The sequence below is a fragment of the Melospiza melodia genome, chromosome 3 (assembly GCF_035770615.1).
Source record: "Melospiza melodia melodia isolate bMelMel2 chromosome 3, bMelMel2.pri, whole genome shotgun sequence".
Lineage (NCBI taxonomy): Eukaryota > Metazoa > Chordata > Aves > Passeriformes > Passerellidae > Melospiza > Melospiza melodia.
In genome coordinates this window covers 34876113-34899437 of record NC_086196.1, presented here as the reverse complement: position 1 = coordinate 34899437, position 23325 = coordinate 34876113, and the positions used below count along the sequence as shown (strand labels likewise).

Here is a 23325-nt window from a genome sequence, read left to right as displayed (position 1 = left end):
TCACAAGCAAACTGGAGCACAGAAAATGTGTCTAATGATAACATCATGCCGACAACACCTTCTCTGCAGATAACATTTGCATTACGTGTTTACTGTTTGCAGAGCGTCTGGAAGACATCAAATGGAAAGGAAGATATGTTTCTTTTTCTGAGCACATCTTCCAACCAAAAAAACCCCAAACAGCAACAACCAAAAAAAAAAAAACCATGACTCCATAGGAAAGCACTTCACATGAGGAAGCCTAGATATAACTTTGCCTTTTCTTCCTGCTTCCTTTCCACATTTTCCATTTATTTTCATCCTACTCCATTACCTTTCTGTCCCTTGTTTTTTTAATTCCTGTTATTCTGTTATTTTGGAAAAAATCAACTAAAGGAAGAGAAAAGCAGATGCACTCAGACTCTATTCCCATAGTTTCAGCTATTTTATGAATTTTGAATATGAATAGAGATTCAAAATAATCAACAGATGGTTGGAAACATGAATATTCATTATTTCTCAAATCCTGTATTACTTTGCCAGGTATTGTTTGGATGTAAAGAATATATGTGTAGTCTAATCTCCACTTTTGGAAAAGAAATCTAGCAGTCTTTTCAGCTGTCCCATGCCTGATGAAGTGGACATTTTGGACAATAAACTGTGGTACATGCCTGAATCCTTTGAAAAGGAACAAGAAAAAAGGTAAAACCTGGCAAATATCTTTATGAATTTCTAAGGCCCTCTGCATGAAAATTAGCCATCCCAAAAATTCAACTTCATGAGAGGCAGGAATAAAATATTTTTCGTGTTACTATAAGCTAACCATTAGTTTTGATCTGCAACTCCAAAACCCAAAGAAAAGCTGAGGCACTCACAACAATGATCCAGTAAAGAAATGCAAAATTAAGTATAAGTAGTTATGAATCTGTGATTTCCCTTAGGCAGACATTGATGATTAGCAGCAATCTGTTTTATATAAGTAATAAGCTGCTGCCACCTTCTGAAAAAAGCTCAGCATGACTACAAATGCCATCTTTCTCACAAGGCCAGAATAACAACATACACATTCTGAGCCAAGAAAACTGGGCAACAAAACAAGTTCTCCGCCAGCATCAATACAAAAAAAAAAAAATCTGCTGCACTTAGAAATTCTTGCTCGAGAAGCTAATCAGAGAGTGGTGTCAACAGTTCCATGGAAAAATGTAAGCATGCCATCCTTATCCTAACTTAGAATAAGGATCCTACTAAGTTTCAAACTGGTAAATGTGACACTACAGGAAGACAACAGGACTGTGACCTCCCAAATCCTTCTTTATCTTTCAAATACTCACCTGCTTGAACAAGAGTCTGCTCTCCTTGGAGAGACCTTCCAATCACAGCTTCCTCACTATGAAGTGTTAGAAAGTGAACATTTTTCTTTGTGTTTTCTGCAAGAACCTGCTACTTCAGTGTCACCACCTCTGACAACCAGGGATCAACTATCTGATAAAACTGATTGCAACAAGGATAGTGGGATGAGTGACCAACCCTCTGTGCCCTGTAAATGGGCCCCCACTAGCCAAAGCTGCTAATCCAGAGCAGGGACCTTCTGCTCAAATATTTCAAATATTGGATGATTCTGAGAAGGGATGACTTGGTGCATTTTATTCCTCTGCCTCCACCAAATACTCCTTCAATGTGCACCATGCTGGTGTGAGCTTTATTTTGGTTTATATTCCAGAAGCTAAAGTACTGTCAGAGGGTACAACAGCAGAGCAGCAGCAAACCAGTGTCATCTCTAGGAAATCAGTGCATCACAGTCAGTACCTCTGTTATGAATAGATTGATCACCTCTCCAAAATATTCCTAAAAATAAAACTGTGGCATTTTGGCCTGATTTTCAAAGCAAATGAGGATTATATCATCTGACTGTCTAGCTCCTCCATCTTCCTGTAATCTTTGAATGTATTGATCAGTTTTGACTAAAATTGATGGGAAATTGAAAGCGTCAAAAATATAATTTATAGAAATTTAGAAAACCCATAGAGCACATAGCCAGAAAAAAATCAATCTTCAACAGTTGCACTGCTGACAGGCCAGCATGCTTCAATGAATCACTGAACTACAGTTCTGTGGTTTGGGAGAGGAGAAAGAGAAATCATAATCCAAACTACAAGCTGCGTGTCAATTTCCTGGGCAACACCCAAGGCTCCATGGTAGCAGAATATTAAAGTGGATTTGTTTTGGAGGCAATTCTGAGTTATGCTGGGAACATGGACTAAAACAAGCCAAAAATATGAACGAGTACAAAGATGTCTTAAAACCATTCCTAATATGTCTTTTTTTGCTACTTATTTTAAGCATCCTGACATAATGATATTTTTGATGCAGCTACTAAGCTTTCCCCAGTAATTAAATAAAAGAAGTCTGCTTGAAGATGCTTGGAAGAATGACCCAAATGAAAATGAAAACACAGAGCTATCACTTGACCTGTTACAGCATCCCTTAGTACACAGCTCAAAATCCATCACCACCTTTCTACATTTACAGGCAGGCTTATGTTTTTCAGTGCTCGTAGACAGGTCTCAATGTGCCATTCTAGCACTTTGAGGCTCCATGCATCTGACAAAAAATAACACAGCAGCTGTTTTGAAGGATTGCTGATTTTCAGGGATAATAGTTATTAATTTGTGTTACAGAATCAGCAATATTTTCATGATAAAACAGATGTTGTTGTGACAGATGTAAAACTGATTAATTTAATTGCACATATTTCTCTGAAACTCATTTAGCAAAGACTTCAAAAACTTGCATGGGGAGTTCTTCACCATTGTTTTATGTGGTTTAGATCCTATCTTGGATTTTTTTCGCAGGTCAGGAGGTCCCAGCTTTGCACATTATGTTTTTGACTACTGGCTTTCTTTTTTTGTAATTTCTGAACAGAAATGCCATGCCTGGGATGGAGTCTTCTGCAATTTCGTTTTTGTTTCCTCAGGTTCACAGAACCACCAGCAGTTTAAGTGACCCCTACCCAACCCTGATTATTTGCACGTGTCATCTCCCCGTGGGGAGTCATAGAACCGTCGAATCACAGAATGTGAAGGGCTTCCACAGAATGGAAGGGACCCTAAAGGTCATCAAATCCCAATCCCCCTGCCATGGGTAGGGACACCTTCAAGTAGACTAGATTGCGCAAGGCCTTATCCAATCTGGCCTTGAGCACTTTCAGGGATGGGGCATTCACAGCTTCTCTGGGCAACCTGCTCCAGCGCCTCACCACCCTCACAGTAAAGAATTTCTTTCTACCATACATCTTAAATTTCCCCTCTTACAGTTTGATCCCCCGGCTCCTTCTCCTATCGCTGCGGCTGCTGAAGTAATGCCGCTCTGGGGGCGGTCCCGGGGCGGGGCCCGCCGGAGCTGTTCGGGGCGGCGGGTGCTGAGCGCGGCCGCTCCGCCTGGTGCAGCCGGGCGGGGCCGGCGCCTCCCCGCGCCGCGCTCGCTGGGGGTGCCCCGGGGGGAGCCGCTCCCGCCGCTCCCGCCGCCGCCCGGGGCCATGGCGGCGCTGCTGGTGCTGGTGCTGCTGGCGGCGCTGGGCGGGCGGGCCCTGCTGCCGGGCGGGCGCTGCGCGGCGCCGCTGGCCGACCTGCGCTCGCAGATCTCGGGCGTGGAGACGCTGCTGGAGGAGTTCCGCCGGCAGCTGCAGCAGGAGGAGCCGGGACCGCCGGCGACAGCGGGCGGCGGAGGGGGCGGCGGGGAGCCGTGCGGCGGAAGCGGCGGCTTCTCGGCCAGGCCCGACTCCATCATCCGCACCAAGGACTCCATCGCGGCCGGCGCCACCTTCCTGCGGGCGCCCGGGGCCGTGTCGGGCTGGCGGCAGTGCCTGGACGCCTGCTGCGCCGAGCCGCGCTGCACGCTGGCCGTGGTGCAGGGGCCCGCCCGCCCGCGGGGCACGGCGGCCGAGCCGGGCTGCTACCTCTTCAACTGCACGCACCGCGGCCGGCCCGTCTGCCGCTTCGCCCCGCACCGCGGCTACAGCTCCTACAGCCGCCGGACCGCCGGTGTCGCCCCGCCGCCCACGGGTAAGCGGCTTGCGCGGCGGGAACGGCGGCGGGGAGATGGCGGCGCTCGGCGTGGGGGCGGCAGGGCCGCGGAGCCGCCCGCGGGGAGCGGGCGCCGTCCGTGAGGCTGCCCCGGCGCCGGGAAGCCGCTCCCGGGCGGTGGGGCGCCGCCGGTGGGAGGACGGGGCGAGGAGAGCCGGGCTGCGCCGTGCCATGCCGTTCGGAGGGGTTCCCTGGGCCGGGAGAGGCCGCCCGGCCGTGCCCGAGGGAACCTTACCAACGTGTATAAATACCTTAAGGGGAGGGGGCTCAATAGGATGCCTCCAGGCTCTCCTTGTGGTGCCCAGCAGTAGGACAAGAGGCAGCGGGCTGAAACTGATGCACAGGAAGATCCTGCTGCACATGAGGAAGAACAACTTTACTGTGCGGGTAGCCACGCACTGGAACAGGTTGCCCAGAGCGAGTGTGGAGTCTCCGTCACCGGAGATACTCAAGAGCCTTCTGGACACAATCCTGTGCCATGTGCTCTAGGACAACCCTGCTTGAGCTGGGAGGTTGGATCAAATGACCCACTGTGGTCCCTTCTGACCTGTGAGGGCTTTGGGGGTGTTTGAGCTTGGGGAAACCCGTCCCTCAACATCTCTGCCTCCGCAGAGCCCTTGGGGGGGCATTGTGCCAGCCAGCCGGTGGCTGGGAGCCAGGCAGTGGGATGGGCATGTTCCCGGGCCCCACACTCCCTGGGGAACCAGAGAAGTCCCAGCTCCCCGAGAATTCTGCATATTGGGCACCTTCAAAAACATGAAGTGCCTTTTTTCCCAGCTATGCCATGACCTGAGAGCAAGCACATGCTGTTCTTGGGGGTGCTATCCAAATGTCATTGCCTAAGACAGCTTCTTACTCATTTCAATCAAGATTTTTCATGCTTAAGAACTCAAGAGCTAGACTGAAGAAGACAAGGATACCTCACCAGTAGTCCAGACACAGCATGGACATTCTTGACAAGCACTGGAAACTAGGCCACATCAAAAGCAGCTGTTAGTTCAACTCTGAAGCATATTTAAGAGCAATATTATCCAGAGCAAGCAGCTGTAGATGAAAACAAATCTGGATTTCTAAATTTGGAGTCTGTTTCCTAGCACCCGATTCAAAGAATTTCTTTGCCTTCCCCCACCTCCTGTTGTTAAACAGTCTCCTCCTAACTAATTTTGACTTAATTTCATTATCTCTGTGGACACTACTTTCCCAAATGTCATCTGCATCTTACTCAGCGATAGATCTCATCTGAAGTAAATTAGTCACTGCATGCAACAGGAGGAAGACCTGGTGTTGGTGTGGGTGAGAACAGTGCCCAGATGTGCCTGCTGTTACTGCTCTCTTGGGAGGGGACACATCAGGCTTGAGGTCCGTTTAGACCTGCACATTTCATGAAAATGTCAACGTGAATCCCCTGGAAATACGAGAGAGCAGGGGCTTGATTTGTAGAGGCATTATGATTCTTAAACATTTTTTGCAAAGTGCATGGATGGGCAGGTAGATTAGAGAGCTGCAAGGAAGGATCCCTTAGCAATAGAGATGAGGCAAGCTTAAGGTACCAGAAAAACCTAAGGTATGATTTTAACATTTTCCATAGGAGGAGTATTATTCCACAGTATTATTTATGTAGCAGCTTTGTGGTAGTTGTATTTCATAAGCCTGTATGCAGTTGCATGATATAAGGCTTAAGATGAGATTTTACATCAAAGTCACACAGAATTAGGCTTCATTTTGAACTGCCTTAATTCTGTTAAAACCTATTAGGAACTAATTTAGGGTGCAGTTATGGCAGAATATAAATAGTATATTGTACAAATGATGCTCTTTCAACTAGAAATCTTAAATTTCTTGAATTCCTTGAGTTCTTGAATTCTGGAGTTCTTAAATGCTTTGGCTTTTTGGCAGCTTTTCTGACTATCATCACTGGACTTGCAAGGCAATTTCAGTTCCTTGTCTGCAAATTGCTCTGTGTCCTGTTGGTTTTATTTAAAAGTCTGCCTTGTGGGTGATGGTGGTATTGGAAACAGGGGATTATGATTTCTTAATGCAATTAAACTGGAGCTGAAACAAAGCCACAAAAGAGCATGAACTTTTACTTAAACATCTGTCAGATGTGACATAGACCAGAAGAGATAAAATTAAGATTGAATTATTTTGCTCTAGTGTTTTGTTACTGGTGCATTCTTGAATTACATTGAAAAACAATCTGGACAACAGGATGATGAAGGCACATCTTTTTTCCCTTCTGTCACTCCATGAATGAGTTTAAAAAATTTAGGAAAGAACTTTTCATTTCAAGATTTTTTTTCCATGAGGGGATAACATTTTAGCTGCTCCTTTTTCTTTTCTTTCAGAGTACTTTTTTCTTGAGTCTTCCAGTGTTTTCTTTCTGATAATACCAAACCAACGTTTACCCACAGATGTGGTGCCCTCATAATTCCAAAATATTTCTGTGCATTGGGATACAGTGATCCCTAAGATCACTAGTGGTGAGCAATGGGAGGATTCAGTATCAAGGTAAACTAATACCAAACACATTCAGGAGTTGGCAGTGAAATAACCTTTTATAACAAAACCTTCATTCAGAAAATTAGTTTGAAACTTCATTATTGGCAGGACTAGTCTGTATGGATGGAGGGAGCAGAATAAATAAAAAGCAGGAATGAAAAAAAAAAGCCTGTTGTATTGGCTCCCTAAGAAAAAAGTGTTTCACCCCTTTTTCTAGAAAGCAGCCAATTCCAGCATCTCAGAGGGTTGACCTGGTATTTCAGTTCCATACTGCTTATTTACATTCAACTTACATGCAAGTTGAAAGCAGAAGTAAGGAGATGATTTTTCTGCTGCCTTGTGGCTGATAGTGTTTTATTCCCACGAGCGGTGGTTGCAAGTGCCTCCTTGGAGTATGCCTCCAGTGAGTTTGTCTCCTTGGTTTTTAATGCTGACTTCTTATTCCCCAGATTTGGAGGTGTGTCACTAAGGATCATGTATTCCATTGCTTAAAACTTTGCTGTGGCAAAAGAATCTTCAGCTCAATAGGCTGTCTCCTCCCATGCCAAATGTCTCTATCAAGCAAAATTTTCCTTTCTGCCATTGATTTACCTTTCTGAAGATGATGGAGGTTACAAGCCAAGGGTGGTGCCTCCATCCTTTGGGACCAGAGGTTTGTGTGGTCCCTCACTCATCTTTAACAGAGGGCATGAACTTCTGTGACTGACTCAATGCAACTCATGCTGCTGGAGTATAAAGTTAGTGCAGGAAGAGAGTATCCTTACTGCTTAGGGGAAGTGGGGCTTGTCTCTGCCCCTACAGGGCATTGACCAAGTCATTTAAACCAGACAAGTGACATGAAACCCCTTTCCAAGGTAGAAGCAGGGGACTGGGCTGTGCTGTTTGTGCCCTAGGTCAGTTTCTTTTCCACAGTTATTTGTAAACTAAGTAACTGTGTGAAGACTGTACGTAACTCATTTATATCAAATAAAAGTTGCCTTGGCACCATAATGATGGGTTTTTTGGGGTTTATTTTGAGGTTTTATTAACAATGAGTTTTGGGGGTTTTTTTGCACCTGGATGGTTTTTTTATAACAAAGTTCATTTTGAGAGCTGAGTGTATACAAATTAGACAAAGCTGCCTTTGTCATCGGATGAGTAAGAAGTGTTTCATACTTTCTGTTATTATAGAGAGTAGTTATTGTATGTTTTCCTAACTTTAGACATTTACCTTGAAATTTTCTATGTCTGACCTACTGGTGAAAAAACTAAGAAATAAGAATTTTGCTGTTTAGTCAGAGATAAACAGTTGTCCCACTGCTCCCATGAGCTCCAAGGTTTCAAGCATACTCTGTTGAAGAGCACGTGCAAGGAAGATTCCCCACAGTGATGGGAAAGCACCTTTCCTTGTGCAGCTCTGCCCACATGGAGTGCAGTTACAACCTTGATTTCAGTAACTGCTCTTCTGAGCATAACATCAGTGTCCTTTACAGGGTATTCTTTGCAGAGGTTGAAGAGCAGAGGGCACCCTGGCACTTCAGGGTACCCAGAGAAGGAATGACACTTGAGTAGGGAACTGTAGAAAGATACAATCTTTGGGTTCGACTTTTGTTAGTCTAACCCAAAATCTTGTGGTCTGATTGGCAAAAGTACTTAGTTCTCACAGTTTCAATCAATAAAGATTGTACTTTGAATATAGCAAAATAGAATAAATAAATACTCTGACAATCCTAAATAATCTGAAAATCAAGCTTGTGGTGTCTTAAATGAGGCACTTAAAATTGGTGGTGTCTGATGAATTTTAATCATCAAGTGCAGTGCTTCATCAGGGTGCCCCCTTATGCTAAATCAGTCTTTCATTCCTATAATGATGTATTATAAATAGGGACTAGAAGCCTTTTGAATTAAGCAGAGTACAATAAAAGGTATAAAAAAGGTGCTGTAACTGCCATCTGTATGTAAGTCATATTTAAACCTATTTTCCTTAGTTCAGATTAAAAAAGTATATACTGATGCTAATAATCCTGTTTGTTGTATTTCTGAAACATCCAGGTACCTAGAGAGGTTTTCTATGCCATGTGCTTCTGATGTTAATTCCTGAAGACATCATAGGAAATTAACTAAAATAGAAGCAGATATTACTTTGCTCAACAAAATGTGCACTAATGAACATGTTCCTCTTTCAGGAAGTTGCACAGAGGTGAAACAATACCTTAACCAAGAAAGAACGGTGCTTTATATAAATAATACTCAGCCTCCCCTCATAAATTACTGATCTTCTCTTTTTTTGCTGAAGAAGAAGAATTTGATGAGCCCCCACAGTGTCAGGCTGGCCAGGACATTGTGCTGCAGTCACCTGTGGACTGGGTGCTTTTGGATGGCCGGGAGAGCTCCGATGACCATGGAATTGTGCACTACGAGTGGACGCTGCTGCAGGGCGACTCAGCCGTTGAAATGCAGGTACATCTGCAGCCCCCCTTGTGGCCGCTTTCTTCCAGATTGGTGTGTTCAAGTTTTAAATGTACAGCTAAAAGTATTAAATATATTGGAATCTGTCTGCCAGGCACCAAAATTAGGATATCTTTACTACCTGAACATTTATTTCGCAGAAATGTAGAGCAGCCCACGTTGGAAGGGACCTCAAAAGATCATCTGGTCCAACTGTTTGTGGGACAAGGAGCCTCAATGAGATTATTTTATCTGTCCAATCCCATCCTGAAGACCTCCAGTGAAGGAGACCACACTGTGTCCCTGGGTAGTTCCAGTGATTATTTCTAGTGGCTTACACAGTTAATCCCTTTCCTGGATGGCATGGGACAGCCAGCAGCAAACAAGTAGATAATAATATTCCACTGGATTTGAGCTCTGCTATATTTGTGCTTGCTGCACTTCAGCTTCTGTCACCCCAGTTAGAGACCCCTCAGTAATTCAGTTACTAAAAATAATAAGGGATTTTCACCAACAGTCTGCTGTCAGTGCTTATGGAGAAGCTACAAAGAAGCATGATGAAAACCTTATGAAATATTTTATCCATGCATTTTCTACTGCACTTGGATTTCAAATTACCCATGAAGAGAGCAGTTCTTCAGTTTAGTCTTTTTTGTGAGTGCTGTAGGATCAGCAGAAAAAGAAAGAATAAATGTTTCAAGTCCACAGACTCTACTCTTAGTCTCTTCACAGCCCACAACATCCAGGACACACTGGGAACTCCACCTAGAGCAGGAAGGATATGTAGAGGTGAGAGAGTGTGAAGCAAAATGAAGCTTTAAGACTAGTTGCTAGATATCATCTTTATTATCAAAAACTTGTTTATTGGACCCATTGCAGCGTTATTTTCTTTAAAGAGCAATTAAATACTTTTAAAACTAATCTGTGATATAGTGACATAGAGTAAAACAAAAATTAGAATTTAATAAAAACATTTAAAGTTTATATTTTTAATATTACTCAAAGTGACTTTATAAAATACAGACAAGTCATATATCCATTCAAAGCTGTAAAATTCACATTAACCTTGGTGGCTTTTTTGTATTTGTTAACAGAAAATGAATTTGACACACATTTGTGCTTAAATAAATACTTTTCCATTGTGTTCAAATGAGCAGGGATTTCTCCTACAGATATGTACCCCAGTGATTAACCATGATAATTTAAATTTTAGAGTTGAATTAATAGCTGTGATTTTTTTTCATGCATTCTTCAGTTGATGTCTTTAGTGCTTTGGTTACTGCCCTGAAGTTACTGGATTTTGTGTCATTTATTCTTTGAGAATAATGTATGAATCCATAGCTACAAGGGAGATGGGAGTGTGTTTAAATAAGATAAAAGGCAGCTGTTGATTGCTTTTATGTAGCAAAGAATAAATAGAAGGCAGAGGAGGAGAAAGGACTGCTATAAAGAGATCGTATCATATTGTAGAAGGAAGCCTTTTTTTTTCCTCATGTTGTGACTGATTATTGCTTTTTTAGGTAATTTGCTTCTCTGATTGCTACCCCTACTCTGTAGCTGCACAGCTCCTGGACACTTGGGGACAGTAATGGCTTGGGTTTGGTTGGTTTTTTTTTTATGCTGATTATCTATTTTGAGCCAAAGTTTCTGTGTAAGCAGATACAGGCCAGCATTCTTCAAGGCAGCATGAGAATAAAAAAGAAAGCACAGAGGCCACCAGGAGGAGTGGAGGACTTCTTATTCAGAAGTCAGTGGCATTTCTGTCTCTGCACTGGGAAGAGACTTGGGCTCCGTGGCTCATGAGTTTTAAATACCACATTTGCTCTCCAAACAGTCACAGTGAACAACAGCAGGTGGTTTTTAGAGCATAATAATTTCTTTAATGCATTAAAGAATGGAACTGTAAGGGGTCATACACTCCATCAGGAGGTACTCAACAGTCTGATCAGAGAACTGAGTGCATTCATGTAAAAGAAATTTCAGGTAGGAAATTTCCTCATTGAGAGAAAAAAATGTGTTTATCAATGCACATTTGGAAGGTCTATATAATAGAAGGTCTAGGACTCTGGCCATATTAATCAAAAATTCTTGTTCTCTTTCAGGCAACAAAATTTATTTCTGTGGATCCAGGTTATATTGTCTACAGACTAACTTGATAAAGAGCAAAAGGCCAATATTTTACTGTCTATCCTCTAAAGTTACATTTCTAATTACTCAAAAAATGATTTAAATGTACGTGACCATTTGTTCTCCATTTGTGTGTTGAGATTCACTGCTCCAGGTAACTGAGTAGATCATGACAACATAAACTGAACATTGTGGGTTTTTTTACAAATGGATGCAAAAAAAAAAAAAGAAATAGATGAAATGTTACATGCTGAAATACATGCTTGAATAGGCTGACTAGACTGCAGGAAGTATTTAATCTTATTCCTGGAAGGTCATGGATGGATCCATTGTGCCAATATGGTTTTTTACTCAGGTGCCACAGCCAGGAACACTGAAACTGTCCCACATTCAGGAAGGAGGGTACATTTTCCAGCTAACCGTGACAGACACTGCAGGTCAGCGGAGCTCTGACAACGTCTCTGTGACCGTCCTGCCCATGGTTCATTCTGCGGCAGGTGAGAAAATGGCTGGGGCTGTTGCCTCCTCTGTGACACCCAGGGTATGGTACTCAGAGCAGAGCAAGGGTCTTGTAAAGGTAAAAATGTTATTCTCCATTTTCAGTGTTTTATTTGCCCTTGCTCATTACATAATGACATCTCTTTCAGCTTTGTATCTCTCTTTCAAAGTGAGAAAACAAGCAAGCATCACTTGCCTGTTAGAGCAATAATACTTTCAGGTGCTGAGTATTTATCCCTCTACTGCTAATAAGCATTCAGGATTGGAAGAGTGAAATATTGACACAGGCATCATGTGCATTGTAACAGTCAGATGGTTTTGGCATCGTGACAGGGCTTGTGCTATAGGGAAGACCCAGCTGAAATTACTTAATAGTATGTTTGAGGCAGACTAAGAATAGCAATAACCTGCATATGTAGTCTGAAAGTTGACATGGTTTTTTGTTTTAATGCATTTAAGTTTTTCTTTCTGATGGTTGTTATTGAAGCCTTAGGCTACTGGGGAAGCTGAAACTGGAACTGACCCATCATTTCTGAACTCTGAGCTTCAGAAACATGTGAAAAGAATAAAAGGTAGAAAGTAAGTTAGATTTCAGTGGCTGTCAGTCCTGCTCTTAAATGTAATAACTTCTAATTACATTGTAATTAATAAGTTGCTAGTGCAGATCTGCTGCTCTGGCACAAAGTTAAATAGCATTATCGCCATGTTTAGCAGAACCAGTGAAAATCTTGCTCTGCCTCAGCACAATATATGTGAGAGGGTAATCCCTGTGGCAATAAGCTGTTATTAAGAAAAAATCTGCTTAATAATGCCTGTGTTCCAGTAATGGATGATAGAGTTGTGTTCATTAATATTTAATTCAGCTAAAGCAGCCAGAGAGGTTTGCTGCTTTGTTTATTTGCTGCTGTGGGTATCTGGGGTATCTTTTGTATGGACCACATAGGGGATTTGCTGTCTTCTTTATTTTTCTAACTCCCCAGCTACATTAGCAATTCAAGTGCTACTGCTGTAGCCAGACCAGTTCTTGATGCCTTAATACCTGCAAGATCGGTGCTATTACTAGTGCTGAAGTTCAGGAGATGCATTTTCAGATTTTAGGGGCTTTAAACGGTTGTCTGCATTCCTGGCATTGTTCCCTTAGCCTGGTGCATGGTTTGGTACATAGCAGGGTAACAACCAAAGGCTGTGCTCCCTTGTGCAAATTGATTTGCTCTTACAACACTAATCAAGCACTGAACTTGATAGTGCTTTACAAAGTGATGAACTGCGCTGCTTTTGGAAAGACAAGCACAGATGTAAACAATTGATAGTTACAGAATCAGAATGGGTTTCAGGAAAGCTTTGAGTACACAAAATGGGACATCCAGGGATGGATGTATTGTCCATTTCCAGGAGAATCTAAATGTTACAGCAGGCAGCAGTCAGTTCTTTCTGGTGAAAGTAATTTGTGAGAATGTGACCTAGTCCTATTTTGGTCTGTGCTGTATTGAAGTCACTGGATGCTGATGTCAATAAATGATGAGCATTCTTTGAGTATTTTAATTACGTTGCAAAAAATATGCCATAAGATCCCATATGGCCCAAATGTGTGCATATAAAGCAATGTATTGGTGTTGAATGGATATGTAGTAGGAATTATGTGTTGGAGGGATGCAGTTACAGCCACAGAGATTTCATTTATTCATTTTCAGGACTGGTTCTGCATCCTTTAAGCCTAGGAAGATCTCCTTTCAGCTTAGGCCAGCAGAATTCAAAGCACTGTAAGGGTGCTGCACAAGGTGTAAGGTGCAACAGGCTCCAGGTTGAGTATTCCTGTAACAACCAGATTACCAGGCTAGTGATGAAGGTGCCAGGAACAGCTATTGCCTGTATTTGCTTCTGAGTCAATACGATGTCACACAGCTGAGTCTGGACTTTGTGCCTTGTTCATGGTGCTTCTTGATATAGCGTGGTTTTGCTTTTTCCTCCATGCTGCAGAGTTTAGTCACTGACTCAGTATTTACTCCTTGGATTTCTCTTTTGGTAATTTGGGAATTGTTTCTCAACAGCCTGTGTTGGGGTTTGCTCTCGCTACCAGTTCATCTGTGATGATGGCTGCTGCATTGACATCACGTTTGCGTGCGATGGTGTGAGGCAGTGTCCTGATGGATCAGACGAGACTTTCTGCCAGAACCGTAAGTGTGCCAGGCCACAGTGGCACAGCAGACTGTGAGAGTAACCACAGCCTCAGTGACCAAAGGGGGACAATGCCACTTCTGGGGCCTCTCTCCCTGTGAGCAAGCAGTTTGCTCCCAGTCTTTCATTGGACTTAGCACATGGGAAGCTTTAATATTTGCATACTCAGGTGCTCGGAAATTTTATTCAAAGCCTATTAAAACTGTCAAAGGTCCTTAAGTGACAGGTTTTGTGTTCACCAGTTAAAAGATTGGCTTTGCACTTGTGTGGTGATTCTGGAGACAAGAACTTTGGTCTCTGTGTGAAAAGGTGTCTCAGGCATACCCTTCACTGTGCTGTTAGACACCTTGCAAGAATCTGAAAAACACTGTGGACACACATGGGAACCAATTGATTCACCATCATGCTATTTGCTTTTGTTAGTCATCCAGGCTCAGCTAAGTGAGCCAAACCCACCAGAGGGTGAATGGGCACAATGGCTAACCACTCTTTCATAGTATTTTAGTTGCTGGATTTCACTGTAGGGGTCGTGAGTGTACTCTTGCAAGCAAGTGTTAGGTATCTGTGACTCACATTTCATCATATCTGTGAACCTGAGGAAGTTGTTCACTCTGCCTCAAGGCCCATCTTGGACAGATTTCTTTAAGAACACTGCCATTCCCTTGTTGTACAAACGTTTTTTTTGTACATTGTACAAAAACTTTTGTTTCTGTTAACAGTAAGCTCGGGTCGGAAGACGGTGACACATGCAGCTCTTGGCACTACCCAGCAAAGGACTGCAGGACTGACTGAAAACACAGAGGAAAACTCTGCAGTGAACACCCTGAAAGCCACTGCCAAAAACCAACCACTTCTCTTAGTGGATACAGACATGTCTAACCAATCGCTTTCTCAGGGACCAAAGAAACAAATCAGTGGATTTGTGCCAGGTAAGAATTGAATCTGTTTCAATAAACCCTTCTCCTTAAAGAAAGGAAGTGTCTTGCACCTTAAATTTAATTTGTCTTTTGGTGTCTAGCTAAGAGGAAAAAAAATTCAAATAGAAATAAATAAAAAAGAAACCTGTAATAATGAAGTTCTAAGTAGGTTTTGATTTATTATTGTTAAGTTTGTTTTATACTAGGTGCAAAAAGAAAGTTGAAATGTAGGAATGCTAGAGAAATAATACAAAATAAGTCTAAGGAACAAAATGTGCAGTGAACTAAACAAATATTCTGCTACAGGTTCAGCTGTGTAGGCTGATGTATTAAGGCTCTTTAAATCTCTAGGGGAGTACTTCAGGAGCACATAATAAAGTACTGTTCAGCTTGGGTGGGAGTAATTGCTTTTCGCCTGGTGCTAAGTATTATTTCTCCCTCTCTTTTTTTTTTTCCCTGAACTAATATCTTTACTATTATGGGCTTTTTTGTTTCTAAACTCTGTCTCCAGGGCAGGATCAGTCTTTCATCATTGTAGAAAATTCTCAGGCTTTGGTAACAAGCTACCTGAGGTGCCCGTGTACAGGTCCTCAGTATTGTTCTGCACAATGGCTGCAAGCCTGTAGTGAGTCACTGTGTGATGTTACAGACACAGCCCCAGCCCCGGCCTTGGTAAACCTTCAGAAGCTGCAATGAAATTGATGTGTCTTTTAAGGTTCATGCTGATGAATTAAAATTATCTGAAATGGCAATTATATGAAAGCAAAACTGTGTGCACAGAGCCTCGAATCTGTACAAACCCCCCACTTTTATTTCTTTATAGTTTAGAGTGATTCATGTGCCCCAAGACACAGCTTTATTTTCCAGCTGCAACAGAGCAGTGCTCAGTGCCCTCTGCTGTCGGCTCTGGAAAAGGGCACTGCCCTGGCTGGCACCTGGGTGTTCCCTTCAGGGTACTTGTACTTCATCTGTGGAGTGCAGGAGGAGTGAAAACTCCACAAAGGGAACACTCTGTGAACACTCGGCAAAGGGAGTGAAAACAATGCTGTCAGGAATTTGATGGCCTCAGTGAATTTGTGGGGTGGGGACTGACAGCAAAATCCTGTCCCAAATGTTTTCCCCTTTTCTGGCAATATAGATGACCTCTAGATGACTCCTCACTGCTGACTAAAATTCTGAAGTCTGCTTCAAACCCTTCTCACTCACATAGTCTTGAGTGACACCTGATATGGGACCACCCTAACTGAACATCAAACTTCCAAAGGGATTTGCAGGCTCCAGTGGGAAGTCAGCTGCTAAGTAGGTCTCAAAAATCATTTGGCTTGTGAATCCAGGCATAAAACCAGAACTGAGGTCACCGCCTTCAGCAATTGATAATCAAGGGAAGTACAATGCAGAAGCATTTTGGCATAATCATTTTCTGTGTTTACCCATTGCACAGTAATTTGCTTGCACCAGTTTTGCTCTAAAGGTAGCCTTTTGCACAGCAGTACACAAGCAAAGAAGAAGATGCTTAGTAAATAAAGAAGTGTGATGGGGCTTCGGTGATTAGTGTACTACCAGTACCTGTTGTAATCCTCTAATTTTCAACAAGCAAGATTTCAAGCTGTTTTAATTCATGTGGGTTTAATTTTTTATTTTTTTTGGCAGGGCTCAGTCAAAATTTAATATTAGATTCTTAATTATTTCCATGTGGAATAAAAGGATCCAGTCTTTACTGACCAGAAGCCCAATACTTCTAACCACAAAAAGCATCAAACAGCTCAGGGAGGTTTAAAATTGTCTACGGATCAATTCCAGTTAGGGTGCATGGGGTGAGACATGAAGAGGTGCTAGATGGGTCTGAAAGGCAGAAAGTGCCAAAAACTGCTCTGCCAAACCCTGCTCTGAGCTGCTGTATTCTCCTGCAGACACTGAAACTTCATAGAGTCCCATGCTGTGCATTAATGATTACAGAGGTCCAGAGAGGCTCAAGTCCTGCCCCACTGGGAAGCACCACAGCCTTTATGAAGTTGGAAAGACAGGCATCTAACCTATTCCTTAAAATCCACCCAGATCCATTAATTAGACTTCCCTCCCCCACTGCCATCTCAGGGAGGTTACAGACCAAATCTAATAATTATGTGATACAAAAATGAGAGGCACAGAAATACTGGAGCAGCTCCATAAAGCTCGTCTGGAAATGTGTCCAGGAGGGCAGTAATGCGAGATGCATTTTTGAGAAGAGGTAAGCAATGCTGAGCAGAAATCATACCAGCAGGCTCAAAAGTTCAGCAATTCCACTGGCAGAAATCCAAATCCTGTTCTGGGAGGGATTGTCTCCTGCTGCTGGTGCCAAGGTAGAACCTCTGCCTCTGAATCACTGTAAAGGTCTTTGTTGCACTGAGGCAATCACGTTCTTGTTGGCCTGGAGCTGACATTGCAAACATCCTGGCTTCTTAGACACTATTTTACATAAATTTTGAAAATAAGCTTTAGTGGTTTTAATGTCACTGTGGTGAAAAGCTGTCTACTTAAGATACATATATGAGGATATGGCTTTACAGGTTCTGGCTTTTCACTTGCAAGTGTTCCATTCAGGGCCACATTTTTCTTAATTCTCAGCTGACAGTTTCAGATCATCATGGAAATAGAATCCATGGAAAGGAAAATGTGATGCTCTTAAATTAGGTGACTGCAGGCAAAGTGAAGGTTTTACCTACTAGAGACAGCAAATTTATCTTTTGTCCTTTTCTCCAAAGGAGCTGGACTAAGTTGTAATGTTTTGGACTGTGAGATAGTTCCTGGTAGCAGATATAGGAGCTTTCTACTTATGAGGGTGATACTTAAGGGAAATTCCTTCTAGAACCCATTTTCTTTTAATAGATTGTCTGTTCCAAATTTCTTTTAACCTTCCTTACAGTGGCCCTTCATGCTTAGCTCTGACTTGATTCAAGCTTTTTAAGGATTTACACTGAAGTGTGAAAATATGCTAGTCCAAGTTAAGGACTGTTTAAAACTTCTGCCTGACCTAACAGGGGATCTATTCAAAGTAAAGTGAAAAAAACCTACAACCAACCAATACAAAACCCAAAAATCATTGGTTGTTTACAATGGATAAATCTTTTTTTTTTCACTCCTGCCTTTTCAGTGGGATTCCTCTACAGCAGGGCAAGTCCAGGGGAACACCAAGTCTGACTTTGGGATAACCCCCTCAGGCACTCAGGGCACTGAGTCTTCTGCAACAGACCCATGGTCTACTTTTGCCCAAGCTGAAAGGCCAAACATTTTCTTTCAAAAGTCGAGAGTGGATGGAGGAAAAGGCATTTGACGCCAATGAAAGAGTCTTTTCTCTCTCTGCAGTCATGTTTCCATGGCAGTAAAGTTACCCAAACTGCATCTCCTGCAAAGGCCAGCGCAGCATTTCTGCATGGCTGCCTCCAAATAGCCCCAGTGTCCTTCTCCAGGGGAGTTCTCAAGCCTAGCTGCATATTCTGGCAGTCCTGATCTTGCAGATGAATATAGCAAACATTCAGTAGCAGCACAGCACTCTGGAGTGAGCAGGGGGCTGGTTTCTTAGCAGTGGCCAGTAGCAAACACAGTTGTGCGGATGGGTTGAATCCGTGAGCAGCCTGAAGATTTGCACTCCCCAGCACAGCCAAGCCAAGTGTATAAATCACCATAACAGCTTTGCATTCCCCTGGCACAGGGCCTCTGTCTGTCCCAGGCTGCCCGTGCAGTGCTGTTTGAGGCTGGCATTACAACATTTGACTGAGTGCCCAAGCCTTAGTCATGTTTTTACTGCAGAGGCACCCACAGCAGTAGCCGTAGCCTAGCTCTGTAATTTAGGGTAATTGGAAAGGGCTGTAAGTGGCAATTTCCTCAGAGTAGACTAGAAAATCAAGAGGAAGTGAAAACCAAATTAAAGCCTTGTAAAATACTTTATGCCAGGCTCCTAAACTTCTTTGGGGAAATTGCTCTTTGTGTTCTAGAGATAACAGATAAGATATTGAGCAGCATTGATAGTCTCTCCAGTCATGTAAGAACAGCCACAAGCCCTAGCAAAACAGCACAAGTCCTGCACGCTTTATTGAAAGGATTCAATTCTTCTACTCTTCCAAAAATTTCCCACTAAACTTTTCTCCATATTTGCCAAATTTCTTTACAAGCAGTTGACTTAAATATTCCCTTTATTTAAATGGCAGGGAAACAATTTTCTAAAACAGGCATTTAGATGCAGGCTGGAGCAGCTCTTAAAAAGAGCTGATGTCTTCTGGGTATTTCCAAAACAAAGACAAATACTTATTAATTCAGGAAAAACAGCTGCTGGTTTTGGTGTCAGTTAACACTCAGGTGGTCCCGCGCATTTCTGATACCATTTGGGTATTTTAAGGCCAGTACATTCACTGTTAGGATTTTTCCAAGCCCACTTCACATGCCAGGACAACATCAGGAGCCCAGCAAGGAGAGGGCCGTGGCTTTTTCTGCAGCATTCCCTGTGGATCAAGTCAGTGTTTATGCACCCCAGCCAAAATGGCAGGGCAGTAAAGCCACAGCCTGGGGGGCTGCCTTCTGCCTTGGAGTGGGAGCATTAGCATGGACTTTCCTGACAGTATCAATGAAACAATTTAGGCTTTAATAAGCAGTCATGTGCATCTGCTGCTGCCACTGCCAGGGACACCTTCTGCAGATCTTCAGAGCTGGTGCTGGTGGGTGGGACTTACACACAGTGCATGTTCCTAGCTAATTGACTTGAACACTTCCTTAGCACCCACCACTACATGTAATTCCAATTACAACATTTCACATCCATATTCTACAGATTTTGCAGCATAGTGTGTTTCTGCTAGCTCTGTAACAGTTCTCAAGGCTGCCAGCAAATGTATCACAGCACAGTCAAAGTGTCCTTGCTTTTAGTTGAGATGCACTGTGGTTTGGGATGTAAAATTGAATTTAAATTTTAGCTTCAGTTTCACATTATTTCAAAAATTCAAGTCATACAGTTGAAGTCAGAAGTTCTCAAACTGTTCTTTTGTTTGTTTTTTTTCCCATAAGTTTAAGCACTTCACATTATTTAATACTAGTATCCTGTGGATAAGATTTCCTAGTTGCTGAACTGCAGTATTTCTTTATCTTGCCTGATTTTGTGCAGATAACAGTTCCTCAGGGAAAAGAACAGATGATAAAAATGGGGATGGCATAATGATGCCAAAGAGAGATCAGCTTGGAGGCGGTCGCCCAGTCCCAGAAACAGGTAAGACCAACCCTGTGAATTAATTTTGAATTACATCAGTTTTTCAGTCAGGTGGTATAGATACAGATAAAGTGGTCAAGAATTGAATAATGTACTTACATATTCTGAGCTGTCCCTAACAGGATCTTGCAGTTTAGTTTCATAGTATGTTCCAATCACTAACATCTAAGTGGTAGACTAGCTGTATTTTTAAAGAAAAATTTCAGGTTTTCTCTACCAGTGTCTCACTGTGTCAAATAAAATGTAATTTCTCTTGACCTCATTGTAGGTGCTGTGTTACCCTTAGCCTTAGGCTTGGCAATCACTGCTTTGCTGCTGCTTATGGTTGCTTGCAGACTGCGCTTAGTGAAACAGAAGCTCAAAAAAGCCCGACCCATTACATCTGAAGAGTCCGATTACCTCATCAATGGGATGTATCTCTAAAACCTGGATTTGGGTCAGTTGTTCTCTCCCCTTTCTCCTGTGTCCATGAATCTCTGCCTCTATAAAAGGACCAAAATCCTTAGTTTATTTTCAAGTGTAGAAGAAGCCTATGAGATGAAGAACATACTCTTCCCCTTTGGTGATAATATAAAAAGTGGGTAGATGACGTTGCTCAGAAAATAAGAAACGTTCAGGCTCTGGAGAGTAGCTCTAGTTGATTGATGTGCAGAAGACATTGAAAGGTGGGGAGACCCCAAACTGGATGTGGGGTGCCCATGCCCTCCCCACAGCAGATGGGGTCTCAGCCAGGGCTGAGTGCACCCCAGGGCCCGTGCACTGGGGCAGCCAAGGCTCCACAGCCCGGCTGTGTTGGCCAAGGAGCGGGAGGAAGCCTGTGCCATCCTGCTCTTCTCAGTGCTGCCACCACTGTGGGGACCCGGATGCTCCAGCCAGCACGATCCTTCACCGTCCTGCAGAGACCAGTTGTGTTCTTTCCACCTGATGCACTGGGAGTATTTTCATTAAAGAATATGTCTTGCTTTGTTAATTAAAAGCAGTGGCTATCCAGGCACCAGCTTTTGCAAAGAAAATTGGGATTTAAGGAAGAAAGCATGTTATTTCCACTTGGTTTAAATCTCTGTGCTGCTAGCAGCCAGCCATGCTTGCTAAATGCTGAAATGAAAAAATGCAGCTCCTCAGTGGATGAGCTTGGACTTCCCAGTGCTCAACCGCAGTCATGTACTGCTGCCTGAAGAAGCTGTGGGTGCCCCATCGCTGGCAATGTTCAAGGCCAGGCTGGATGGAGCCCTGAGCAACCTGGTCCAGTGGAAGGTGTCCCTGCCCTGGCAGGGGGCTTGGAGCTAAATGATCTTTAAGGTCCTTTCAAACCCAAACCCCTCTGTGATTCCATGTGCAATCCCAGAGCAATGTCTCTCCCTGGAGCTCAGGGCTTGTTCAGCCTTTTCCACATGCAGCCCACCACCCTCACACAGTGCGAGAACAGCACACAGCAGTTTCTACCCAAGATGATGGAATGTAGGATTCCTGCTGGTTATCCCATAGCTCCCTGCAAAGCTTGAAAGCTTCGGTGATCTGCCCTCACCCCAGAAAAATTCTCATAGAATTAGAGCAAGTAATTGATATGTGTGAGTGAACTGCAGATGTGTTACCAGTAAAATGTGTACAGTACATGTTATATATACATATATATACACACACACTGTGCTATGTCTGTCTTGTTTGGCTGTCCCAAGGACGTCACATTCCTCATGGGTCTCAATAAAACCAGAGTCAAATGAGGCATGCATTGTTTTGTATGTTGTCTTTTGTACTTCAGTAACTTTGAGTCAGCAAGAATATTGCCATGGTATACAAATAGTTCTTCAAGTAATTTGTTCTTGATTACTTTATGTAAAATAGCTCTAATAAACCGATTCTATTCTTATATTTATTGCATTGTCTTTCGTTTCCATTGCCAGCTAAATTCTGTGCTACAAGACTGCATCGTGAGAGCAGACAGAATTTCTTTCTCCTTTCTGTGAAACAGCCTTACAAGAAGCTGGAATGTGTATGGTGGGGGAAGTTGTTGAGGTACCTGTTTCAGGGAGCCAGAGAAGGAAGGACATCTGCCTGTGTGACCTGTCTCTCGAGCAGTGCTTGAGCTGAGCAGGACAGTGGTTGCAGAGCTGGCTGTGCCAGCCACCCAGGGAATCTGGTGGCCAGTGCTCCTTGCTCCTGCCACATGAGGCAAAGTCTGGTTGTTTGTAGTTCAGTGTTACAGCGGGGCCAGGAGAGCATCTGAGGATGCTGCCCATTTCCGGTTTGGAGTACAGTCTCTCTTTCATCCCAGCCCCCAGAAGACATGGCAAATAGCACAAGACCCAAAAGGCCACATTTTAAATACAGCCTTCTAGGGAAGACTCACTGCCCATTTGGTTGGGGTCCTATTTTCCATTATAGAAATTTGCATTGGGTTTTAATTAAATAACTAAATGTCCTTCACCACCTTACCAAAGCAGAAGAAAAGTGGTCTTTTCTCCCTGTGCCCACCGTGCTCCTATTACCAAAATCCATTACCCTGGCACACAGCCAGCAGCAGTACAAAGGGTTTGGTTTTGTTCTGCTGGGCAGGACAACAGCAAGATCTGGCACAAAGCACAAGCCAGCCAGTGCTCAGCTGCTCAGCTTTCCAGTCACTCTCCCCAACAGCAGGCTTTGTTTCTGTGCTGCTGCTAGTGAATAAACCTTCATGGATTTTGCATATGACAGCTGAGAATGAACTCCTGCAAGCAGAGAGCAGCAGACAGCAAGCAAGGTACAGGAGTCTGGCTGGTGCTGCCCTAGAGTGGCCAGTCTTCTCTTTTTTTCTGGGACGGGAGATGGTGACAATTGCTGCCCTCCGGGCCTCCAGCTTAAGGCCTGATACTTCCCAGGTGACAGCAAACTCCACGGCTGGAGTGAAATAAAATAGTTTTCACCTTACCAGAGAGCCTGGGGGCATTGTCAGTTGGATGGTGAGCAAGACAAAGTTGGCAAAGTAACAGATTGGCTTGGCAGCTCCTGCAATTAAAACACACACTGGTCTCGATACCATGTGCTTGCATTTAATGTTTTTCATGCTATTTCATTTTAAGTAAGTCATACTGAACTATTGAGCTAGAGCACACCTGGGACTGGCAGAAAATACTGTCAACCTACTCAGGATGTTTTTCCCCTTCTCCCCAGGCAGCTCGCAGTCACTGCCTCCTGCTGACACCAATTCCGTAGCCCCTCCCCAGCCACTCCCTAGGTTGGGGCTCTCCCTCTGATGTCAAAGGAGTGCTCAGAGCACTTTACTAAAAGCAGCTCAGGGCTGCTTTACTAAAACTGCATTCGTGGGCTCTCATGCAGACCCCAGAGCTGGGGAGTTTTACACAGTCACAGAATATTCTGTGTCAAAAGGGACCTATGAGTGTTTATCCTGTAG

At 43.4% G+C, this 23325-nt stretch overlaps 1 protein-coding gene across 1 annotated transcript in view; it reads left to right on the top strand.

Moving 5' to 3' along the window:
* The window catches only part of LRP11 (LDL receptor related protein 11), a 65617-nt gene extending 43813 nt beyond the window's left edge, over nt 1-21804 (top strand). Inside the window, exons 2-8 of the mRNA XM_063153344.1 lie at nt 3293-4040; nt 8836-8999; nt 11470-11611; nt 13661-13786; nt 14507-14716; nt 19836-19937; nt 20206-21804. Coding sequence (XP_063009414.1) covers nt 3293-4040; nt 8836-8999; nt 11470-11611; nt 13661-13786; nt 14507-14716; nt 19836-19937; nt 20206-20360 — 1647 coding nt within the window. The 3' untranslated portion in view covers nt 20361-21804. The remainder of the gene's footprint in view (nt 1-3292; nt 4041-8835; nt 9000-11469; nt 11612-13660; nt 13787-14506; nt 14717-19835; nt 19938-20205) is intronic.
* The last annotated feature ends 1521 nt before the right edge of the window (nt 21805-23325 follow it).